Source organism: Malus sylvestris, chromosome 2, assembly GCF_916048215.2.
Source record: "Malus sylvestris chromosome 2, drMalSylv7.2, whole genome shotgun sequence".
In the NCBI taxonomy this organism is placed as follows: Eukaryota; Viridiplantae; Streptophyta; class Magnoliopsida; order Rosales; family Rosaceae; genus Malus; species Malus sylvestris.
Window position 1 is genome coordinate 31,534,802 of NC_062261.1, and position 18,650 is coordinate 31,553,451.

The window sequence follows — 18,650 nt, forward strand, 5'->3', positions numbered from 1 at the left end:
TAAGAAATGTTTTGAGAAATGATAAAAAATTTCAAATAGGATACTAAACAAGCATTAAAATTGCTAATGTATTTAGTGATTATACAGAGCAACTTAACTATAGAAACGCTCCTCAAATCACTCTATACGTTTCCATTTTGCTTTTCAAATTAGCATGTTTATATATTGACATTAGAGAAAACGAGAATGCTGATGAAAATTGGATTATTAGAGGTTAAACGGCAGCGACCCCCCCCTCCCCCCCCCAAATCCATTTTTGTTGGTTGACATTCTGAATATTGACGGTTTACCTTGTCCTCCTTAATTTCCTATAATCGGTAGTATAGGGGCGACATCTTGGCATTTGTTGCAGTGTCGTATCCATCTGTACCCCCCTCCACTACCTTGCTTGTCTCCTTTAGTTTATCTGTTGCTTGCCTCCCTTAACGAGCAGAAACCAAACAAGAACACCCAATTTTGACACGTGTACAACACACTCAAACATCATCAGCGTCCAAGAAGGCTAGGCGCCATATCACAGAGATCCATCTTGGCCTAGGTCCCTCTCTAGTTTCTTGCTAATCAAAATTCAAACCCAATTTTTGATTCGGAAATAAATTTCAAAATTTAGGAAATTTTATTATCTGAAAAAGAAATAATTTTCAAGGGTTACACTGTGACTCTGCTGATAAACACATGGATACCAAGCTCTGTTGTGATTGCTTCCCTTTACGTTTTTTCGCCAATCTTTGTGCACCATTTAGACATTGATAGTGATGCCAGTTTTAGCTGTATCCTCACATAAAAATTGCCAAATATACACAGATGTCAAAGATCTTGAAGTTTGGTTCACATGCTTTGTCAGGGAAGATCAATGTATGCGATTGGGTCGTCTGGAATTAGCAGTGTAAAAGGAGGATTGATGAATCTGAGAAAGAGGATTGAAAGCAAAAGAGATGAGAAGCTGAATGGAAAACGTCGCTCCAGCTTCCTCTTTGATTCAATCTCGCCCACTGAATAAAAATGAGAGAGACAACACAAGAAGGAACCGTTACAAACTTCACATGCATTACACACCTCTTATACTCGCAAACCTCTATCCAGTCTAGTAAGGGCTTTGAAGCAGCTTTTAAAACGGACTAAGGGCTCGTTTAAGCATAATAGAAAATTGGGTTCACACCCCCCTTGTGTACCTGGTAAGCCCCTCTTCACGTTGGATCTAAGCATATATTCTTAGCTTTTGAAGCACCCGACAAATAAGGAGGATAGGTTTTTTCAGAAGTTTCTAACTCTTCTTCAAATAATTCCATTTTATCGAGATTAAAAATAGGAATTGGTAAAAATCTCAAAGACAACACAAGAAGGAACTGTTGCAAACTTCACATGCATCACACACCTCTCATACTCACATGTCTTGCATGTGTATATCTAAGACAAAGTCCGCTACTATGACAGCTGGCACAATCCGAAGCTATGAGCTAGTCTAATCTCAACCATCTAATTTCAATTCAAACAAATAAGGACAAGACTATGGAACTTGAATTCTAAGAAATCAGCTTCAAGGCTTAATCACTAACAATACATACCTGATCAAAAAAGAAAGAAAAAACACAACTTTACAATACATACGGATAAGTAAATACTGTCCACGTACTGACCGCAGGTGAAGAAAGAAATACGCGAAAAAGCAAAAAACTAAATAGAAGAGCTCTCAGAATAAAGAAACCAACTCAAAACACAAAAGAGTGATAAACTCTACCACACAAAATCACCATTTATTCCACCTCCCATGTCCCCAGTCTTACTACATATCAGTGATGATGCGCCAAATACCTCAATCCCCATTACCCCGTGACCCACAGATACAACCCCATATTCTCCCACCTCTCCTTGATGCTGCCACCGCCTTCTCCTCCTTCTCCTCCTTCTCTTCCTCATGGCTCGACTGCTTGAGATAACTCAAAATTGCCTCAACAGCCACCGCCTCCTTTTCCTCGCAGCTTGAGTCCACCGTCACAGTCAACGGTGCGGTGCTCTGATTCTGATCCAAATTCCCAGAAGTGCTGAAACTTTGTCGTTTTGGGTGGGAACCCTTTGATCCATGATTGCTGTCCTGATGTATACTAGTTCCCTCTAGTGTACTCTCTGCCTCAAGGAACTCCAAATCTCGCAGCCTCATCTCTTCCCCATAACTTGACTCCTCATGATCTGTCAAAATTTCTGAACCATCGCTCCAGGGGAGGAGGGATTCCCCATCAGCCACCGCTTCATTTTGCTCATTGTTTGGGACCATGGCAATGATGGCATTAATCATAGGTGCAGTGCTTCGAAACTGAGCCAAATCCGCCAAAGTGATGAATTGTTGTTTAGGGCGGTAACCACGTATACCAGTTCCCCCTATGAGAAGGTTCTTCAAATACCGTAAGTCTTCAGGCAACTTCGAAAGTTCTGAGCACCCATGGAGATTGAGCCATTCGAGACTCAACAAATTGCAGATACTGTCCGGAATATAGACCAGGCTTTTGCACTTTTTCAGATTTAACGACACTAGCCCCTGAAGCCGTTCAATTGATGCAGGAAGCTCTCTGATAGATGTTCGATCCAAATCAAGGCTGGCTAACCTTTCCATATTTTCTAATATGTCTGGAAACACCTCAAACTTTGTACAACCAGAAAGAGAGAGATAATTTAGGGACTTGAGTTGACAAATGTTGCTTGTAAGACTCTTAAAGTCTTTGCTATACCGTAGCGTCAAAGTAGCAAGTCCCGTAAGACTATAAATTATGGATGGCAATTCTTCAATTGCAATCCCTGAAAACTCAACAATTTTTCGGCGGCGAGAGGCTTGCTCACGTTCAAGCTCTGTAAGATTTTTGAATGTTGATGAATCTTCTGTAAATATAGTCCAATCGAAATTAAGCTCTGTTAGGTTCTCCATACCTTCTAGAAACTCTGGAAAATTCTTCAGATTTGAGCAGCCAGAAACATTCAGGACTTGAAGAGATCTCATATGAATGCTGCCTGGAAAAATCTTTAATCTTCTGCAATCCTTCAGGCTCAGGGTAACGAGTCCTGTAAAATTTTTTATGGACGAGGGCAGTTCTGAAATTGCAGTCTCATCTAAATTAAGCTCTAATAGGTTCATAACTTCAGGAATTTCTGAAAAATTATCCAGATTTGAGCAGCCGGAAAGATTAAGGGTTTGAAGAGATCTCATGTGAATGCTGCTTGGAAGGCTATGAAGTTTCTTGCACTGCTTTAGACTCAAACTCTCAAGGTTTTCAAGAGAATAAATTGATGGGCAAAGGTCTTCAACAGATGTCTCATCCAAGCGAAGCTCTCTTAATCCTTCCATATTTCCGCCATTTTCTGGAAAGGCTTTGAGCTTTGAACAACCAGAAAGATTAAGAAATTGCAGGGACTTGAGTTGAACAATGCTGTTTGGAAGAATCTCAAGTTCTCTGCAATATTCAAGATTCAAAGTAACAAGCCCCGTAAGATTGTTAATTGATCGAGGCAGTTCTTTTATTGCAGTCCCTTGCAAATAAAGCTTTGAAAGCTTCTCCATAATTTCTGAAATCTCTGGAAACTTCTCAAGTATTGAGCAAAAAGAGAGATCAAGGGTTTCAAGAGATTTCATACAAATGGTGCTTGAAAAGGTCTTGAGTTTGCCGCACCAACTTAGATCCAAGAGGACAAGTTTTTCAAGGGCAGAAATGGATGGGTGAACCTCATATAAACTTGTGCATCCACCAAGAATTAGGTTCTCAAGATTCTTTGCCTCAGTGAAGTCAGGTGTTTCCTTAAGACGATAAGAGCCTTTTAAGTTGATAATTTTCAACTTTTCCAGAGGCTGTCAATATACAACAAGGAAAATATGTGTTACCTACATAATAAGGCATTTAAAAACTAAACAATTTAAAAGCAGTATATAGGCAAATGATGAACGTACCTGAGTTCCTTTCCAGAGGTGTTCAACCCAACTATATTGCATGTCAATGTCAACAAGATTCTCTGGGTTAAAATTGGACGATAAAGACTTTAGAGGACATTTGTGCCAGAACAAATAACTTAATTTTTCAGAGAGAAACTTTAGATCCTTGTATTTCCATTCATCATCGGATTCCCTGCCCGGTGGTTGTAAATAGTGGGTATGGACTCTGAGTAGTCTTAGTTTTGTCATTTTAAAAAAAGCGGTGTCTAATTCCACCACATTGTTTGAGTATGGCCAACGCACAATTATGCTTTCAACTGCTTCTGTAGCCTGGATAACCAAAATTGCAAATTGAATGAGTACAAAACTTAAGATTATAACTTCTAAATGCACATGTTTCTCATGAATTGGATTTTGGTCAAAGTTGAAGCTTTATACTTTTTATTAATATTAATAATAATAATATTATTATTAACATTATTATTATTATTATTATTATTATTATTATTATTATTATTATTATTATAATTATTACTATTATTAAATTTACTAATATTAATGTGAGAGAGAAGATTCAAAGCAATTACATTAATGGAAGGGAGGGAGTGCGTTTCTCACCGTTTCTCGACTTAACACATGATGAACATCTTCATAGCTCCACAACCTACTGCGCCTCCCAGGCTCTTTTATAGATTCCTGGCGTACGATTTCGCGACCCATTTCCTCTAGTAAATCATGCATCTCGAGTACACCATCAGAGGAGACAGTGACAAGAGCTCTACCAACTAGAACGTCTAATCCGGTATGGGGATGGAAGTCACAACCCTCCATAATCCTTGTTGCAAAGTCTTTCTTCATTTGTTTAAAGAAACATGCAATATCAAGAAATATTTCCTTCTGCAAACCATCTAGTCCATCAAAGCTTGTTCTAAGGACTGTCTGGATTCCCAGGTGCGGATTTCTCGCTATTTTCTTTAACTCATCTTTCCACACAAGTACACTTTTGTTATCGAGGAATGCTCCCAAGACTTTGAGTGCTAAAGGCAAACCTTGAGCATATTTTATGAAATGGCCTGACAAATCAACGTATTCTTCTGTGGGTTGCTTTGTACTGAAAGCATACTGCATAAACAGCTCGAGAGCATCATCGTCATTTAACAACTCGGGCTCATATATCTGATCACCAAGTCTACTTAGTGACTGTTTCTCTCTAGTTGTTATAATGATTCGACTTCCGCCACCAAATGAAGGTTGCTTTCCAATTAAGGCTTCAATTTGGGATGAACTCTCCACATTATCAAGAACAAGTAAAACCTTTTTCTTACCAACTCTTTCCATCATCTTCTGAAAACCATTTCTCAAAATCTCTGAACTCCCCACCTTCATATTTGTGATACTAGATAGAATTTCTGCCTGCATATCTAGTGGTGCTTCACCTGCATCAGTTGACGGAAAACGTCCCTTGACATTTTCAAGAAAGCAACGACCTTCGAAGTGATGATTGATTTTGTCATACATAGCTCTAGCGATGGTGGTTTTGCCTATACCGCCCATACCCCATATTCCAACAAAGCGAACGTTATCGACCTCGGGACATAATAGTGAATCCATTTTCTGTAAGCGGGAATCCATTCCAACCAAGCCATTCTTTTCACTTGATAAGATGTTGATAAGTTTTTTAAAAATATCATCGACAATCAACTCAATAAGCTTGGCATCATCCCTGCCAAATTTGAAAAACAGTACTGTGAAGTCCTGCGATTGCTTGTCATATAACACTCATCACACTGTCATTGAAATTGAAAACACAAAGTAACGGCCCAACAATTCTCAATTTATTCTTCTTTCATTTACTCAATGCACGTTTCTAAGTTCAATCAACATATAAGAGAACTAGTCATCTATATCCTCTCAAGATGTTTTATAGACCTTTTAGTCGTGCCCCTTTATATTGATCTTGCGGTGAAGAATTAATTTAACTTGTTCTTTTTTTACTTATTCATGTTGGACGACGTCTTTTCTACATTATTTCTCTTTCTTATACTAATTTCCTCTTCCCTTCTAATGGCAAAGATCTAGGTGTGGCAGTGGAAAGTTTTGCACAGAGTTGGTGAGTATTCAATTTTGTAGAGGGTTGGGAAGGAAGTCTTGGTTCTAGTTGTATTAACATCATTATAAACTAAAAAGACCAAAACAGGAAATTAGCTAAACTTGTAAACTAGTAAGTAAATAAGATTATGAAGGAATGAGTTACTGGCAATTTTGTGAATCCCAGCCACATAAATCGGGGGCTCTTTGTAAAGCGGACCTCCACCGCTGCACTTCTTCCATGTCCGCGTTAGGATCATGTTCGTGTTTAGAAAAAGCTTCCTCAAAACTTCCCTTGATTTTACGAACATGAGATGGGTCTACTTGGTAGAAAATGGGAATCACAATCTGCTTCTGATGATCCATGCATTGCAGGATTTGGACGAGTTCTTTCAAGCACCATGTGGAAGAAGCGTAGTTTTGAGAAAAAACTACAACTGAAAGCCTCGAGTCGCTTATAGCTGTCAGTAGCTGCGAAAGGCCGTTGCCTTTTCTGAGCTCTTCAGCGTCAATGAAGGTGTTGATTGAGTTCTGAACTAGAGCTTTGTAGAGATGGCCGATGAAGGTCTTGCGAGTGTCTTCGCCTCGAAAATTCAAGAAGACATCATATTTCCAATCGGGAACGGATGAAGAAGAAGAAGCCATGAACAAGCACAAGATCGACAGCCTAATGTGAGTCTCGTGTAGCCCCTTAACAAACTCAAGATTGCAGGTCAACGACCCCCTTTATTGGTTCTCACAGGAAAATGGAATACATCTTCAAGGGGGGAGTTTGGAAGTTGCCAGGAAAGAAGCGGTCCCTTTGGCTAAAGTAAGAAACGGTCGCTTCGGCTAAAAAGTCCACTAACAAAAACAAATGAAAGAAAGCAACATTCATATTTTAGTAACTTGAGAGGATGCACTTGTGGCCCAATAAAATTAAAGGAAACTAATGAAAATGGCTTGAAAACTTTGAGTTTTAATGATAAGGACAAAATAAAGGGTAAAGTAAATAGTACCAGGATTGACTTTTTAGTGTAAAAATATGGTTTTTCGTTAAAGTGAACAGTACCGGGTGTTTTTCGTTAAAGTTCCCATTTATACTACGTTTCCAACTTTCCATTATTTAAACTAGCAACCAAACACCCCGTTATTTAAGTAAGCCACGCATCCAAACATCCCATATATTCCTTTAGTTTCCTACCGTCCTCTCGCCACGCCATGGCTGCCAGTGCTCTCATCATCATTTACCCATTTGAAAACCCTTTTTTTTCAAATCTGGACAATCCTTCTCCGGCGACCCACCACTAATCCTTCTTCCCTCTGGCCATCACCTCCAATCCCTCTCTTTTACAGCAAGATCGACTCGTCGTGGCGTTTGCTAAAGATGGCCTCCTGCGACGGGAGTCGTCGTTCCGGAGAGTCTCGTACCGAGTTGATGATGGTGGAGTCGACGAGTTAGCCGTGGTCGTACCTGCTATGGTGGTTGTGGAGGACGAAAGATGGAGTGGACAAAGAAGATCCTTGTTTGGTAACATGGTTTAAGCGAGAATTTCTGTTTGGTTACAAAGATTCCAAGTATTGGAAGTTTATAGGTGTTTTAAAATGATTGGTCCACATATGGTGAGTAAATTTGGTCTTTCCCAGTGGGGACCCAAATATTGTCCTTTTATTAAGTTTTTTTTATTTAAAATGATTTGGCATAACTTTTAACTTTAATATATAAAATTTACAATTGATAGATTGGTCATTCAGATTGTCTACCGTCAATTAATTTAATCATTTTGTGAAATTTTTTGTTAAACTAATGATATTTTTGTCAAAATCAACCTTTCTCTTTAAATTGTTTCTTCAATTTAACAGAGATTTTTCACAAATCATGATGCATATTAGTGTTCTTCCAATGTTCCTTTATGTGTGCAGCTTCTGATTATTGCATGATCTTTTTGCTTCTACTAATTATTGTTTCAAATAATTTTGTTTCACTATATGTTTCATTTTGTCTAACGGAAGACGTGACACATAATCATTTAGTGAGAAAATGTTTTTTTTGTTATTGTTGTTGTATATGTTTTACTTTGTACATAGGGTGGATTTTAGGTTCCCCTTCCGTCTTACGTGCTCCGTTATTTTCTCAATGAGGTTTGGTTTTGTGTCCCTTTTGTTCGTAAATTTCCTCTTTTAATTTAGTATGATAATGGGATGATCGAAGCATTATTACCCATGCTTTTCACGCATGCACACAAAAAAAAATTTAGAGAGTTTCTAGTCCCAACTAATATTTATTAAAATACTTGAAAAGTTTACAGAGTTTCTAATCACAACTACCATTTATAAAAGTTTCGTCATCGAAATATGTAGTACCTCCCCATATAGTCAAAATACTTAAAGTATAGAAAAGAAATATAAAAAATATATCAAGTTGGAGCAGTTACATATAGAGAACTTCATTCCATCACCATAGGATTGCAGTGATTTCTCTATCATGTCTCTAAACCCACCTCCAAACATCACAGTGAAATTTAAAATGTCCAAAATGCCCAACAAACCAATTTTCTCAAGGTTGTAAAATATATAAATAAAACTCAAATACACCTAGAAATTCAAACACAAAAATAAATAGTAAATTTTGAAATGGGATATTACAAATATAGATGAACGACTTTTAAATGAGATCAATCTTTCTAGAAAAGACCACTGTTCTAAAAATCCCCGCCTAGGCGCTAGGCCTCAGCCCACCGTCCCGATTAATACCTAGGCCCCAGCCCACCGCCTAGACCACTTAGGCACCCGCCTAGGTTGCAACTCACTTAGACAGAAAATACATAACTTTCATTTTGCATTTTGTTTTTTTTCAAATAAATTGTAAGAGATTTGTTGCATACTTGAATGAACAAACATTATATCCTTATTTCACATGTTTTCATTATGTTCCAATACTTCATGATATATATGCATTCTATTTTGTAGTTTATGATGAAATTATATATATTTCAAGTAGAAGCAGACATTTATTTACATGAAATATGATAGATTTACTTAAATCCGTCTAGTCCGCCTAGGCGCTAGGCCCCAACTCGCCGCCCAACTAGCGCCTAACAACTTTTAGAACCTTGGAAAAGACTTGATGAAAAAAAGAAAATTTTATTTAAACCCAATGAATTTTACCTCTTGCCCCGCATAAACTTCATATTCTAGTTATACCCTACAACAAATGTGGGTGTACAAATAAATTATTCAATTATAAAAATAGATAAATGGGTTGGTGTGGCGTCAGGGGAGCCGCCATTGATGACTAGCCATAAGCATGCTGTCGCCCTTGTTTTGTGTCTCCGTTGTGTGTTTTTTGCAATATTTATCTCGTGTTATGATTTAATTAAGAGATAACTTGATTAACTTTTTTTATTTGAAATTTAAAAATAAATAAAAAAACTCCAAATATGATGAAATGCGTATATTGTTAAATCTGACGCATCTTCCCCTCATAATCTCCAATAAAAGCACCATTCATCTCGTATATTTTTGTCTTTTTATTTTTATAAAAAAATAATATAAGATGTTGACGTGATTTAATCGTAATCGTTCAAACAAAAAAGGAGGAAAAGACAGAGATTAGAAAGAGAGAGAATCATCCTCATTCTCAAAGCCTATTTTATCCTCACTTTTTCTTCTACCCACATAAAATGATTGAAAAAGAAACTCTCCTTCTGCTACCTGCCCCCAAACACCAACCCACTACTTGCTTTTTTATGGTTTTTAATCACTTTTCTTTATTTATGATTTTACATTACTTTCTAAGCAGAATCACCTAATTAACCTTCTAAGCAGAATCAAAATTATAACGGAAGGAGAACTTGGTTGGTTTTCACCTTCAGACCAACACTCTCTTTTTCGGATGAAAAGGAGAATTTTCTTCATTCGTCATACGGGTGCAAACATGTAGGGACGGTTTTGCGATACAAAAATTGAAGCATGGTATGACAGACAAAACTCATTAGAGCCGACAACAAATTAGCAATAGAATCTGTTTCACATTAAATACTAGTGTTGCAGATCTATTAGGAATGAGGATGTAAAGTAGGAGTAGCCGAAATTGAAGGAAAGATGAGAGAAAATCGGTTAAGATGGTTTGGACATTTGAAACGACGGCCTATAGATGCTCCGGTTAAAAGATACGACTACGAGACACGTGTCCAAGGCCGAAGGGGTAGAGGAAGACCTAGGAAGACTTGGAAAGAGATTCTAAGAAAAGACTCGGAGTACTTGGATCTAACGGAAGACGTGGCACATAACCGAACGCAATTGTGTTTTAGGATTCATACAGCCGACCCCATTTAGTGGGATAAAGCTTTGTTGTTGTTGTTGGTTCTGGTGGGAAAATGCGAAAAACCCCCTAAAATCAGAATAGGGAGGCCGCTGTTTGGTGTTCTACGGTGGTTGATTTTGATCCTAAACAGTTTAGAGTTTTCTTTCTAACGCCTCTCCTAAAAACTGAGAGTTAAGTGGATAAAACTCCAAACTAGAGGGTTGATCTTAGAAGAGCCTACACACAGACACAGAGTCATGGAATACTTAAATTCGCCGCGACACTGAATGTCAATCTCTACATGCTTACGCGGCAAAAAACATGATCGGATTCGGATTCATCATATTGGAGAGATAATTATGGGAGTACAAAAAGTATTGGGAGACAACTTCTACATTCTAGGGGTTACAAACAAACTTCAGTGCCAAGCAGCCTACCCGGCATTATTGGTTTAACTTACTGTAAATGTTGGAGCAGAACTTGAGACAATTTCTACAATTTTAGATGAAAGAATTGCTTAAATCAACCAAATTTCTCACATCTGCGACAGGGAAAAAGCAAATGCATTTCTACCATCTATAATCCTAATTCAGATCATGTTGGGCAATACTATTTTCATTGACATCATCAAGATTCAAACTAAGAAATTACATCAATACGAAGAGACATTTGATCTTTGCAATAACAAAAATCACGGATAAGCATAAACAAAAAGGGTCAGAACTAAACCTGCAAGAAAGCATGAGGTAAACCTCAGACATTCTTTAACTTCTTCATCTTTGATGGAGGCCATCTGCCTTTCTTTCTCAGTTTTCGTTTGCGAACAAGTCGGTTCCTACGAAGCCTTATTTTCTTCGCCAGTTGCATCTTCTTCTTCTGCTCTAGCCGCTCTTGCAGCTTTGACTCCAAAGGAAGCTTGTCGACAGGTACCACCGCCTCTCCCTTGCTATCTGGAAGGGGCTCACTGCCCTCATTTGCAGCAGTAGTTCCATCAATGTCAGAGGAGGCCTTAACAACCACTGAAGCAGACCTTTTCACAACAGGCATATGAAGTCGAACTCCGCTAAAAGATTTCGGATGCAGATTATTGGGTTTCATGTGCATCCATGAAACTGAAAACCAGAGACACAAAACAAAATTATCATACGAATATGAGCCGAAAAATATGATATACAAAGCAAATTAACTATAAAAACGCGACTCGAATATGAAAAAATTAAACATATTTATGTACTGACACTAGAAAAAACGAAAATGCAGATGAAAATTGGATTATTGGAGGCTGAATGCGTAGCTAAGGATGGGTGCACGCCAAGTGTTTGACAAAAAACCTGAACGAGCAGAAACCAACCAAGAACACCCAATTGAGCTGTGTGATTTGGAGAATTTAGGCGAGCATTTGAAGTAAATTAAATAATACACAACTGAAAAATGCAAAAGCTGATATACTAAGTAAATGGGAGAGAGAGAGAGAGAGAGAGAGAGAGCTTACTAGTTGCAGAGAAAGATGAAGGTGATGAAGTTGGAGACGGCGAAGAAGAAGAAGAAGGGGAAGAAGCGGTGGTGAGAGGCAGAGGATTGGAGTAGAGAAGAAGACCCATTTTCGTGCTCTGTCCCTCAAGATTGAATTTTGGGTTGGTTATGTTCTAACTTTTGCACTTTTGGATAAGCCGATGAACATTATAATCAAGACCGTTCGTTTTCGGTAAACCCATCTGACCCGTTGATTCTTGGAATTCTCAAAAGCTTCTACAGGGTTCAAAGGTTTTTTTTTTATTTTTTATTTTTTATTTTTTTTAAGGAAACTTCATTTTAATCCTTAAAAAAGATGAGTTTTAAGTTATAACATTGTATAACCACTTAGTACTATGGTCTAGTGATACTCCTCTTCACTTGTAAATGAGAGGTATTATGTTCAATTTTCGTTAAAGACAAATATGAACTATAATTTAATTCTCATTTTATTCATCAGAATGTATTTTGATGTCTACATTTAGGTAAACTAATTTTTTTTTGTATTAATATATTCTAATACAATGTGTATGTTCTTCATTTACATACATTAATTCATTTGATATGTTTAGGTATATCCATCGACACAAATATATAAGTACATTAATTAAATATAATACATTTTGAACACATATTTCGATATTGACATTTAAGTACAATAATTTAATATACTACATTTCGGTACATAAATTTAGGTTCATTATAATATACTTTGGTATAAATATTTAGGTAAACATTTCTGTACAATGAATTCAATTTTATATATTTCGGTACAGTCATTTTTGTACACTTGTATATTTACATATTTATGTGTCACTAATTTCTTTTAATTTTTTTTTGTTCATTTATAATTGAAGAACTAATATGTGCATATTAATAAAATTAAAGCAAGTGGTCCTCTACTACAATGGTGGAGATGAGTGTTGGCATGAGTTGACAAAAACAAAAATTAAAAATTTTAATGTGGATACATTAAATAACAAAGATAGAATATAAAATTTCAATAAAAGTACACTTTAAGGGATTAAAATGAATATGTAATCTAGCACTAGTTTTTTTTTTTTAATTTTAATCATTTTTAAAGGCTAATGTTTTTTGAACTGTTCTATTACGAAAAATATTCTACACTAATTAAATAGGAAATTATTTAAATAATTGATTAAAAAGGAAAGCCTTAACTATTAAGATAATCTGTCACTTTTTTTTTTTTTTTTGCACTTCAAGAAATCACCCCCCCTCCCCCCGAAAATTACTTTTATATCCCCACATCATAGGCGTGGCATCTATGATGAATATTAACACCAGTTTGGTCGGTGAGATAATACAAAAAATAGGTGGCCACATCAGAGTAAGATTATCTCTCATCTTAATTTCTTTTTTTCCATCCCCTCATATTTAAATTGTTATGATTACACCACGTTCATATCTTGTTTTGAATTTTGTATATAGAGAATAAAACAAAAAGAAGAGCGTGCGAGAAAGGAATGGAAGGAGATGGTAATAGGAGGGAAGAGAATCATACTCCTGCCACATCAACAACACTCTATTATTTTTATGATTAATTTCACAATTTTTGGCTCAACTTCTCGGTCTTTTCCACTTTAGTCCTTCAACTTTATTTCTTTCCAAGTTGGTCTCAAAGGTTTTAAAGTTTTTGCTAATGTGACTTTTGTTACACAGAATAGCGCGTGACTACTTAGACTTTCTATAATACATTGACATGTCCTAGAACTTCACTAGAATGTGACCATTTTTGTCTAAGAGTAGGCCTTCATGATGAAAAAACAGACGAACCAACCAAACCCACACAGTCAACTTGGTTTCGAGTTAGTTATATGTGACTTACTTTTAGCTATGATACTTGTAATCTTTATCAAATCTCATTTTTCTCTTTGTATTTTATATTGTCTCAATTTACTACCCATATTCTATATTCTCACTTTACCTCCCTCTTTCCCCAACTCTATTCTATCTTACATTACCTAACAAAACTTTTTTTCCGTGCCACATTTTACTCTTTACACTCTATATTGTCTCACTTTAACAAAAGATTTGTCAATCTGCCCAGAACAAAAAGGAGATGCACAACTTAAAAAAATAAAACTTCTCTCCACTCATATAATGACACGTGGTGTACCATCCGTTTCGGGTACAATAAAAATTTTCTCCACTTCAACACCTGCACTCATTCTCAATATATCCCTTTACAATATTCCATCAAATAAGTTACGGTTGCTGTTAATTGTGTTGACGTGACACAGAACCAGGAAGGCTACACAGCAAACTACAGATATAATACAGGGAATCAAGTCATGCTTCTTTATCTACCCCAAATCAAAACTAAAAATAGTTACTAAACAAGTTTTCAATTTTCAAAAAGCAAAAAAAGCAAAAACAAAACTTGGAAGACTGAAAACGAAATGGAATAACTTGAGAATTAATTTACTGCAACCGAATGTAGTACTTATTACAGCACATTGTGTAAACTAGCATATCAGATTGTATACATAGTACCATTATTATTCTGCAATTGACCTACATATCAATCAAACTTTAGTCACCATGTACCTTGACCTGGTCCTGGTAACTTATATGTACAAGGATGCCTTATAGTGACCAGTAAACTAGGAATTAACCACCGGATTCTGCAACACAGCATTCAAGATAGATGTGTAAACAATATGGAATCAGATCCCCCGATCCCGACCCTAAGAAAGTGTGTCAAAATGTGTCTCCCGATCTTGACCCAAAAAAATAGATGCAGACCTGGTTTGGAAGCTAAAATAACCATCTTTCTTGTTCTTTAATTTCCAAACCGTCCAGCCATGTCTGATGCATGTGCAGCCAAGTGAAAGCATCTGGCACCTCAGCCTGGTAAAGCCACAACAAATCATGAGTAATATAACTACCAGATTAAAATCTCTCTAAGTTATTACATTCTAGGCCGTTGAGGGACATGAACTTAAAAGGTTATACCTTTGAACTCATCAGGACTGTAGTCAGACAGCATTGCCGCTCGTTCTCTACAACAATTAATCCATCAATCTTTCACCAATAACAATCCGTTACTATAAGAAAACTAAATCATCAAGTTCTGCACGATAATTAGCACTCACAAAAAATTGTATGCCTGATGACTTTTCTGGAGTGCTAATAGCAGCTCCCTAAATTTTTCCACTTACATTTTACATGCCCCTTTCAACTTTCATGTTTCTATTTCGAGAGTTATCCATTACTCAGATATTTAACTACTGACTAGCTACCCATTTTGATGCAAATGTAACTATTTCATTACATATTCTACTAGATTAACTAATCGAATGTATTCTTCCAATTCTTTTTCTATCTCGTATAAATGCTAGAAAGGTAGACTCATCTCACCACACAATTCCCACTTATTAAACTTCACGAGCCATGCATTTGAGCCAATTTGAACCAACGATAATGGATCCACCCATGTCCAAAATTGTTTTCCCTGCTTATCTCCATGCAACCCTGCCAACGAATCTATGCACTGGTGGATAGGTAGCTCAACCCCGGAGGGATGGACAAAGATACCCGATGAATGCTAAAGAAACGGAAAGAAAACAAAAAATAGAAAAAAAAACCAGAATTAAAGCAGCATCAGTTAGTCCAACCTTCAATGCACATAACCAAGACACACTTAATTTACAAGACTATAAATTTACCTTAAAGCATGGTGTTTCAAAATAAAAAATGGCGCCGGGGAAAGAAAGAAGGGAAAAAACAGACAAGTCATACTTACAAAGACTGGTTTTAAGTTTTGGATATACTCCTCAGATTTCTCTACTTCAGCACGGCGCCATCTCTCATAGAACAAAAAGAATTTGACTACCTCATGAGCAGGACTGGACATTTCCACTTTGCACTTTCGGAAGTCTTTGAAATCTCTTGGCGATACATTTGGACCTAGATGAAAATGTCCAAGCGCTTGTATTATACCAGCTGCACATCTCTCAGTTGCATGAAGCATATTAGGATTGTCGCTCGCATTTTCTGCATACCACTGCAACAATTCTTCTTGTGCATTACTCACCTGCATATTCAATTTAACAATTTTTATCCTTATTAATAACCTAACAATATGATTATGCAAAGAAAGAAAGCAAATAATGAACTAAACGTTTAAGACTTACAGACCATCACCCCATACACTTGAGGGAGACTGAAGAGTTCAGCATCGTTTCCAGAGTCGCCACAAACAAGAGTGTTGTGTGGAAGTTTCTCCTCAAACTTGAATTTCTTTAACAGATATGCAAGAGCTTGTCCTTTACCAGCACCTTTTGGTAGAACGTCCAAAGCAATCCCACTGCTATAAATAATCTTTACGTCTAACTGGCCAAATGCGTATAAAGATCAAAGACAAATCACAGGCTTTAAGGAGAGATGCATTCAAATAGTTAAAGCAATATAATTTCAGAGAATATATACACATATACATATAGTGGTACCAGTTTTGTTTTCAACTGAAGTTGTGAATGCTCTGGAGTGTAGCAAAATGGTTTAGAGAACGAAAACAATCGAGGAAATCTTACCCCTCGTTTCTCCAACCGTTGTGATAAAACTTTCATTATTTCGAATGCCATAACCTTGTCAACATAAAAGCTAACCTTGTGAGGTCGTTGCTCTCCCTCTGCCTGAAATAATCTCATATCATATTTTCAAATTTTCAAATGCACAAGCATTGTTTACCTTAACCGGTAAAAACGTAATAATTAAACTAGAGCTCACATCATCTACAATGTGAGAATTTTTTCCCACTAAATTATTCTACTTTACGAAGAAGAGTGAAATTCAAACTCTTGGGCTAAGATACATTTTTGTGTATGTTCACACTAGCATATGGACGTAGTCGAGTTGGTTAGATAAGTGCACTTCCCTTGTGACACCCAAGTAGTTTAGATTAAATTAGAGTATCTTCGGAATTATAAATAATTCTAACATTGGGGAAGGAAAAACAAAAAACAAAAAGGTACCTGAGGAGTAAGTTGAGGAAACTGATTAGTTTCTTCAACAACTATGGCTCTATCCCATCTGTGACTGAGAAACTGTTGCCAACCAAGATCAGGAATCATATCGGTACCACCGCCATACATAATCTCAGTGCCGACGGACATGATGGTGATGTCGGGGGTTAGCAAGGGTTTCTGATTCCTCAGAGGTTTGTACGTGATGGGTGATCTTCCGGTGGATAATACCAGCAGAGAATCATGGCGGTAATATGATTCCCACAGCGCATTGAACTTGAGAAGAGAGAGATTATCAGGCGCATCATGATCAACCAAGGTGTAGTCAAGATCTGAGACTAGCATCAGACGAGCAGGGCCATTCAGACGACAATTCATGTTCATCATCTGGGTTGCCGATTGGGTTCAGCACCTCCACTCCCACTTGGGCAAGCGCGGCTCGCTCGCCTTATGTAGTGTTTTGACCACAGACTGAATTCATTGCTTTCTTCTTGGTTCGGTGACGTACACCTTCCAAGTTTCCAACAACAAAAATTTCACCCTGCGTTGCGGATTTCTTTTAGGGAAATAGTCATAAATATGACATTTTCTTAATTTTGGAACATAAACAAAATATTTTCTTAATTTTGAGATAGAAATAGAATTTTTTTTAATATGCACAATCCATACACAATAATCGGTGAAAAATAACATTTTTTTCTATACATTAAAATGATTTAATTGCCCTTGCATATAAATGAATCATTTCCTCCTATTTTCTGATTTCTCTCTACTCTCTCCCTCCTTCTCTCTTCTCTCACTTTCTCCCTCATGCTCTCTCACCCGTTCTCATTGTGCACAAACGTTGCACACTTGGCCCAACCAACACCGTCCAAAATGAAGCCACCACCAATTTCATCTAATCCTCACGAGTCCAAAACACCTAACCCTGTCACGAATCTCATCCCCGATCGTTGAAATCGAAACTCAAGCAAACTGTGAGTTTTTCGACTATTTTCTGGCAACACGGCAAACAATCAAAACTCGAGACCATTGCCACTGGACTCGCATCGAGGGTGGGAACAAGGCCCGGTCATTAACCACTAGTGCACACATGGTGCCTGTAGGGAACAAAGCCCTCTCTCTCTCTCTCTTCACAAACATCTTGGGCAGGAGGGGTTAACACCATCAAAATAAGAAAACTCATTTGCATTGACCAAAAATAAGAAACTCATTTGTTGTTTGCTCTCTTCCTTCAAATATTTACAGATTAGTGGGATTAAAGAAGTGAGTTTTTTCATATTTGGGGAAGGGGAGAATAAACCCATAAGCTGTATGAAGTAATAGTGAAACAAAATTTAATCAATTTCTCCCTCTTCTATATCATGGTATTCCCTATATTGTTTGAATGTCGTGATGGTGTTTACTAAAAATTGGCAAAAATTGGTATTTTGTTGGATGACTTTTTTAGTTTATGTTCACTGTATGTACACAACATGCACATGATAAGTTCACAAATCTGAGCCAACCCAAAAACCAAGAGCTCACAGCTCTCTCATCAAAATCTGAAAAATGACGTCATCACATGTGAAGTCACCACCATATACACCATTTGCACATCATATGTACATTACATGCACGTGATATGCACAGAACTGGAGATCAAGCAACGAGCTGTTTTTCGCATTAATAAGAAACTTTAACGGCAACCTATTGTATAGTGGATACAATTAACATAATTGTTAAGTATATAAGGTTATAGTGGTTGTTTAAAAAGTATTGTTATCTAAATCAAGCACCGCTTAACAGTGCATGTGGAAAACATGATACTCGTTCTCATTATTTCATGGACATGCATGACCCTTAACGTCCTCTAACTTTTTCT

General features: G+C 37.0%; 3 protein-coding genes across 7 annotated transcripts; all 3 read right to left on the reverse strand.

The window, feature by feature from the left end:
• Window positions 1-1,508: 1,508 nt before the first annotated feature.
• LOC126582104 (disease resistance protein RPV1-like) lies at window positions 1,509-6,914 on the reverse strand. The gene is made up of 4 exons (XM_050246110.1): window positions 6,168-6,914; window positions 4,532-5,636; window positions 3,932-4,243; window positions 1,509-3,832 (listed from the first exon to the last, which is right to left on the reverse strand). Exons 1-4 carry the CDS (start codon window positions 6,644-6,646, stop codon window positions 1,814-1,816), a joined length of 3,915 nt encoding a protein of 1,304 aa, XP_050102067.1. The 5' UTR covers window positions 6,647-6,914; the 3' UTR covers window positions 1,509-1,813.
• A 3,971-nt stretch (window positions 6,915-10,885) lies between these two features.
• On the reverse strand, window positions 10,886-11,946 carry LOC126582400 (50S ribosomal protein 5, chloroplastic-like). Its single transcript, XM_050246544.1, has 2 exons — window positions 11,779-11,946; window positions 10,886-11,398 (listed from the first exon to the last, which is right to left on the reverse strand). Exons 1-2 carry the CDS (start codon window positions 11,885-11,887, stop codon window positions 11,040-11,042), a joined length of 468 nt encoding a protein of 155 aa, XP_050102501.1. The 5' UTR covers window positions 11,888-11,946; the 3' UTR covers window positions 10,886-11,039.
• A 2,273-nt stretch (window positions 11,947-14,219) lies between these two features.
• Window positions 14,220-17,361, reverse strand: LOC126582225 (sucrose-phosphatase 1-like). Of its 5 annotated transcripts, none has more exons than XM_050246304.1 (8): window positions 16,796-17,361; window positions 16,430-16,456; window positions 15,960-16,154; window positions 15,565-15,855; window positions 15,180-15,366; window positions 14,775-14,821; window positions 14,565-14,669; window positions 14,220-14,443 (listed from the first exon to the last, which is right to left on the reverse strand). In XM_050246304.1, the coding sequence occupies exons 1-7, from the start codon at window positions 17,171-17,173 to the stop codon at window positions 14,577-14,579; spliced, it is 1,218 nt and encodes a 405-aa protein (XP_050102261.1). In that variant the 5' UTR covers window positions 17,174-17,361; the 3' UTR covers window positions 14,220-14,443; window positions 14,565-14,576. The 5 variants fall into 5 exon arrangements, 4 of the variants coding, with proteins under 4 accessions (XP_050102261.1, XP_050102249.1, XP_050102243.1 ...); XM_050246292.1 differs by having other exon boundaries at window positions 16,355-16,456; XM_050246286.1 differs by having other exon boundaries at window positions 16,271-16,456.
• Between the last annotated feature and the right edge of the window lie 1,289 nt (window positions 17,362-18,650).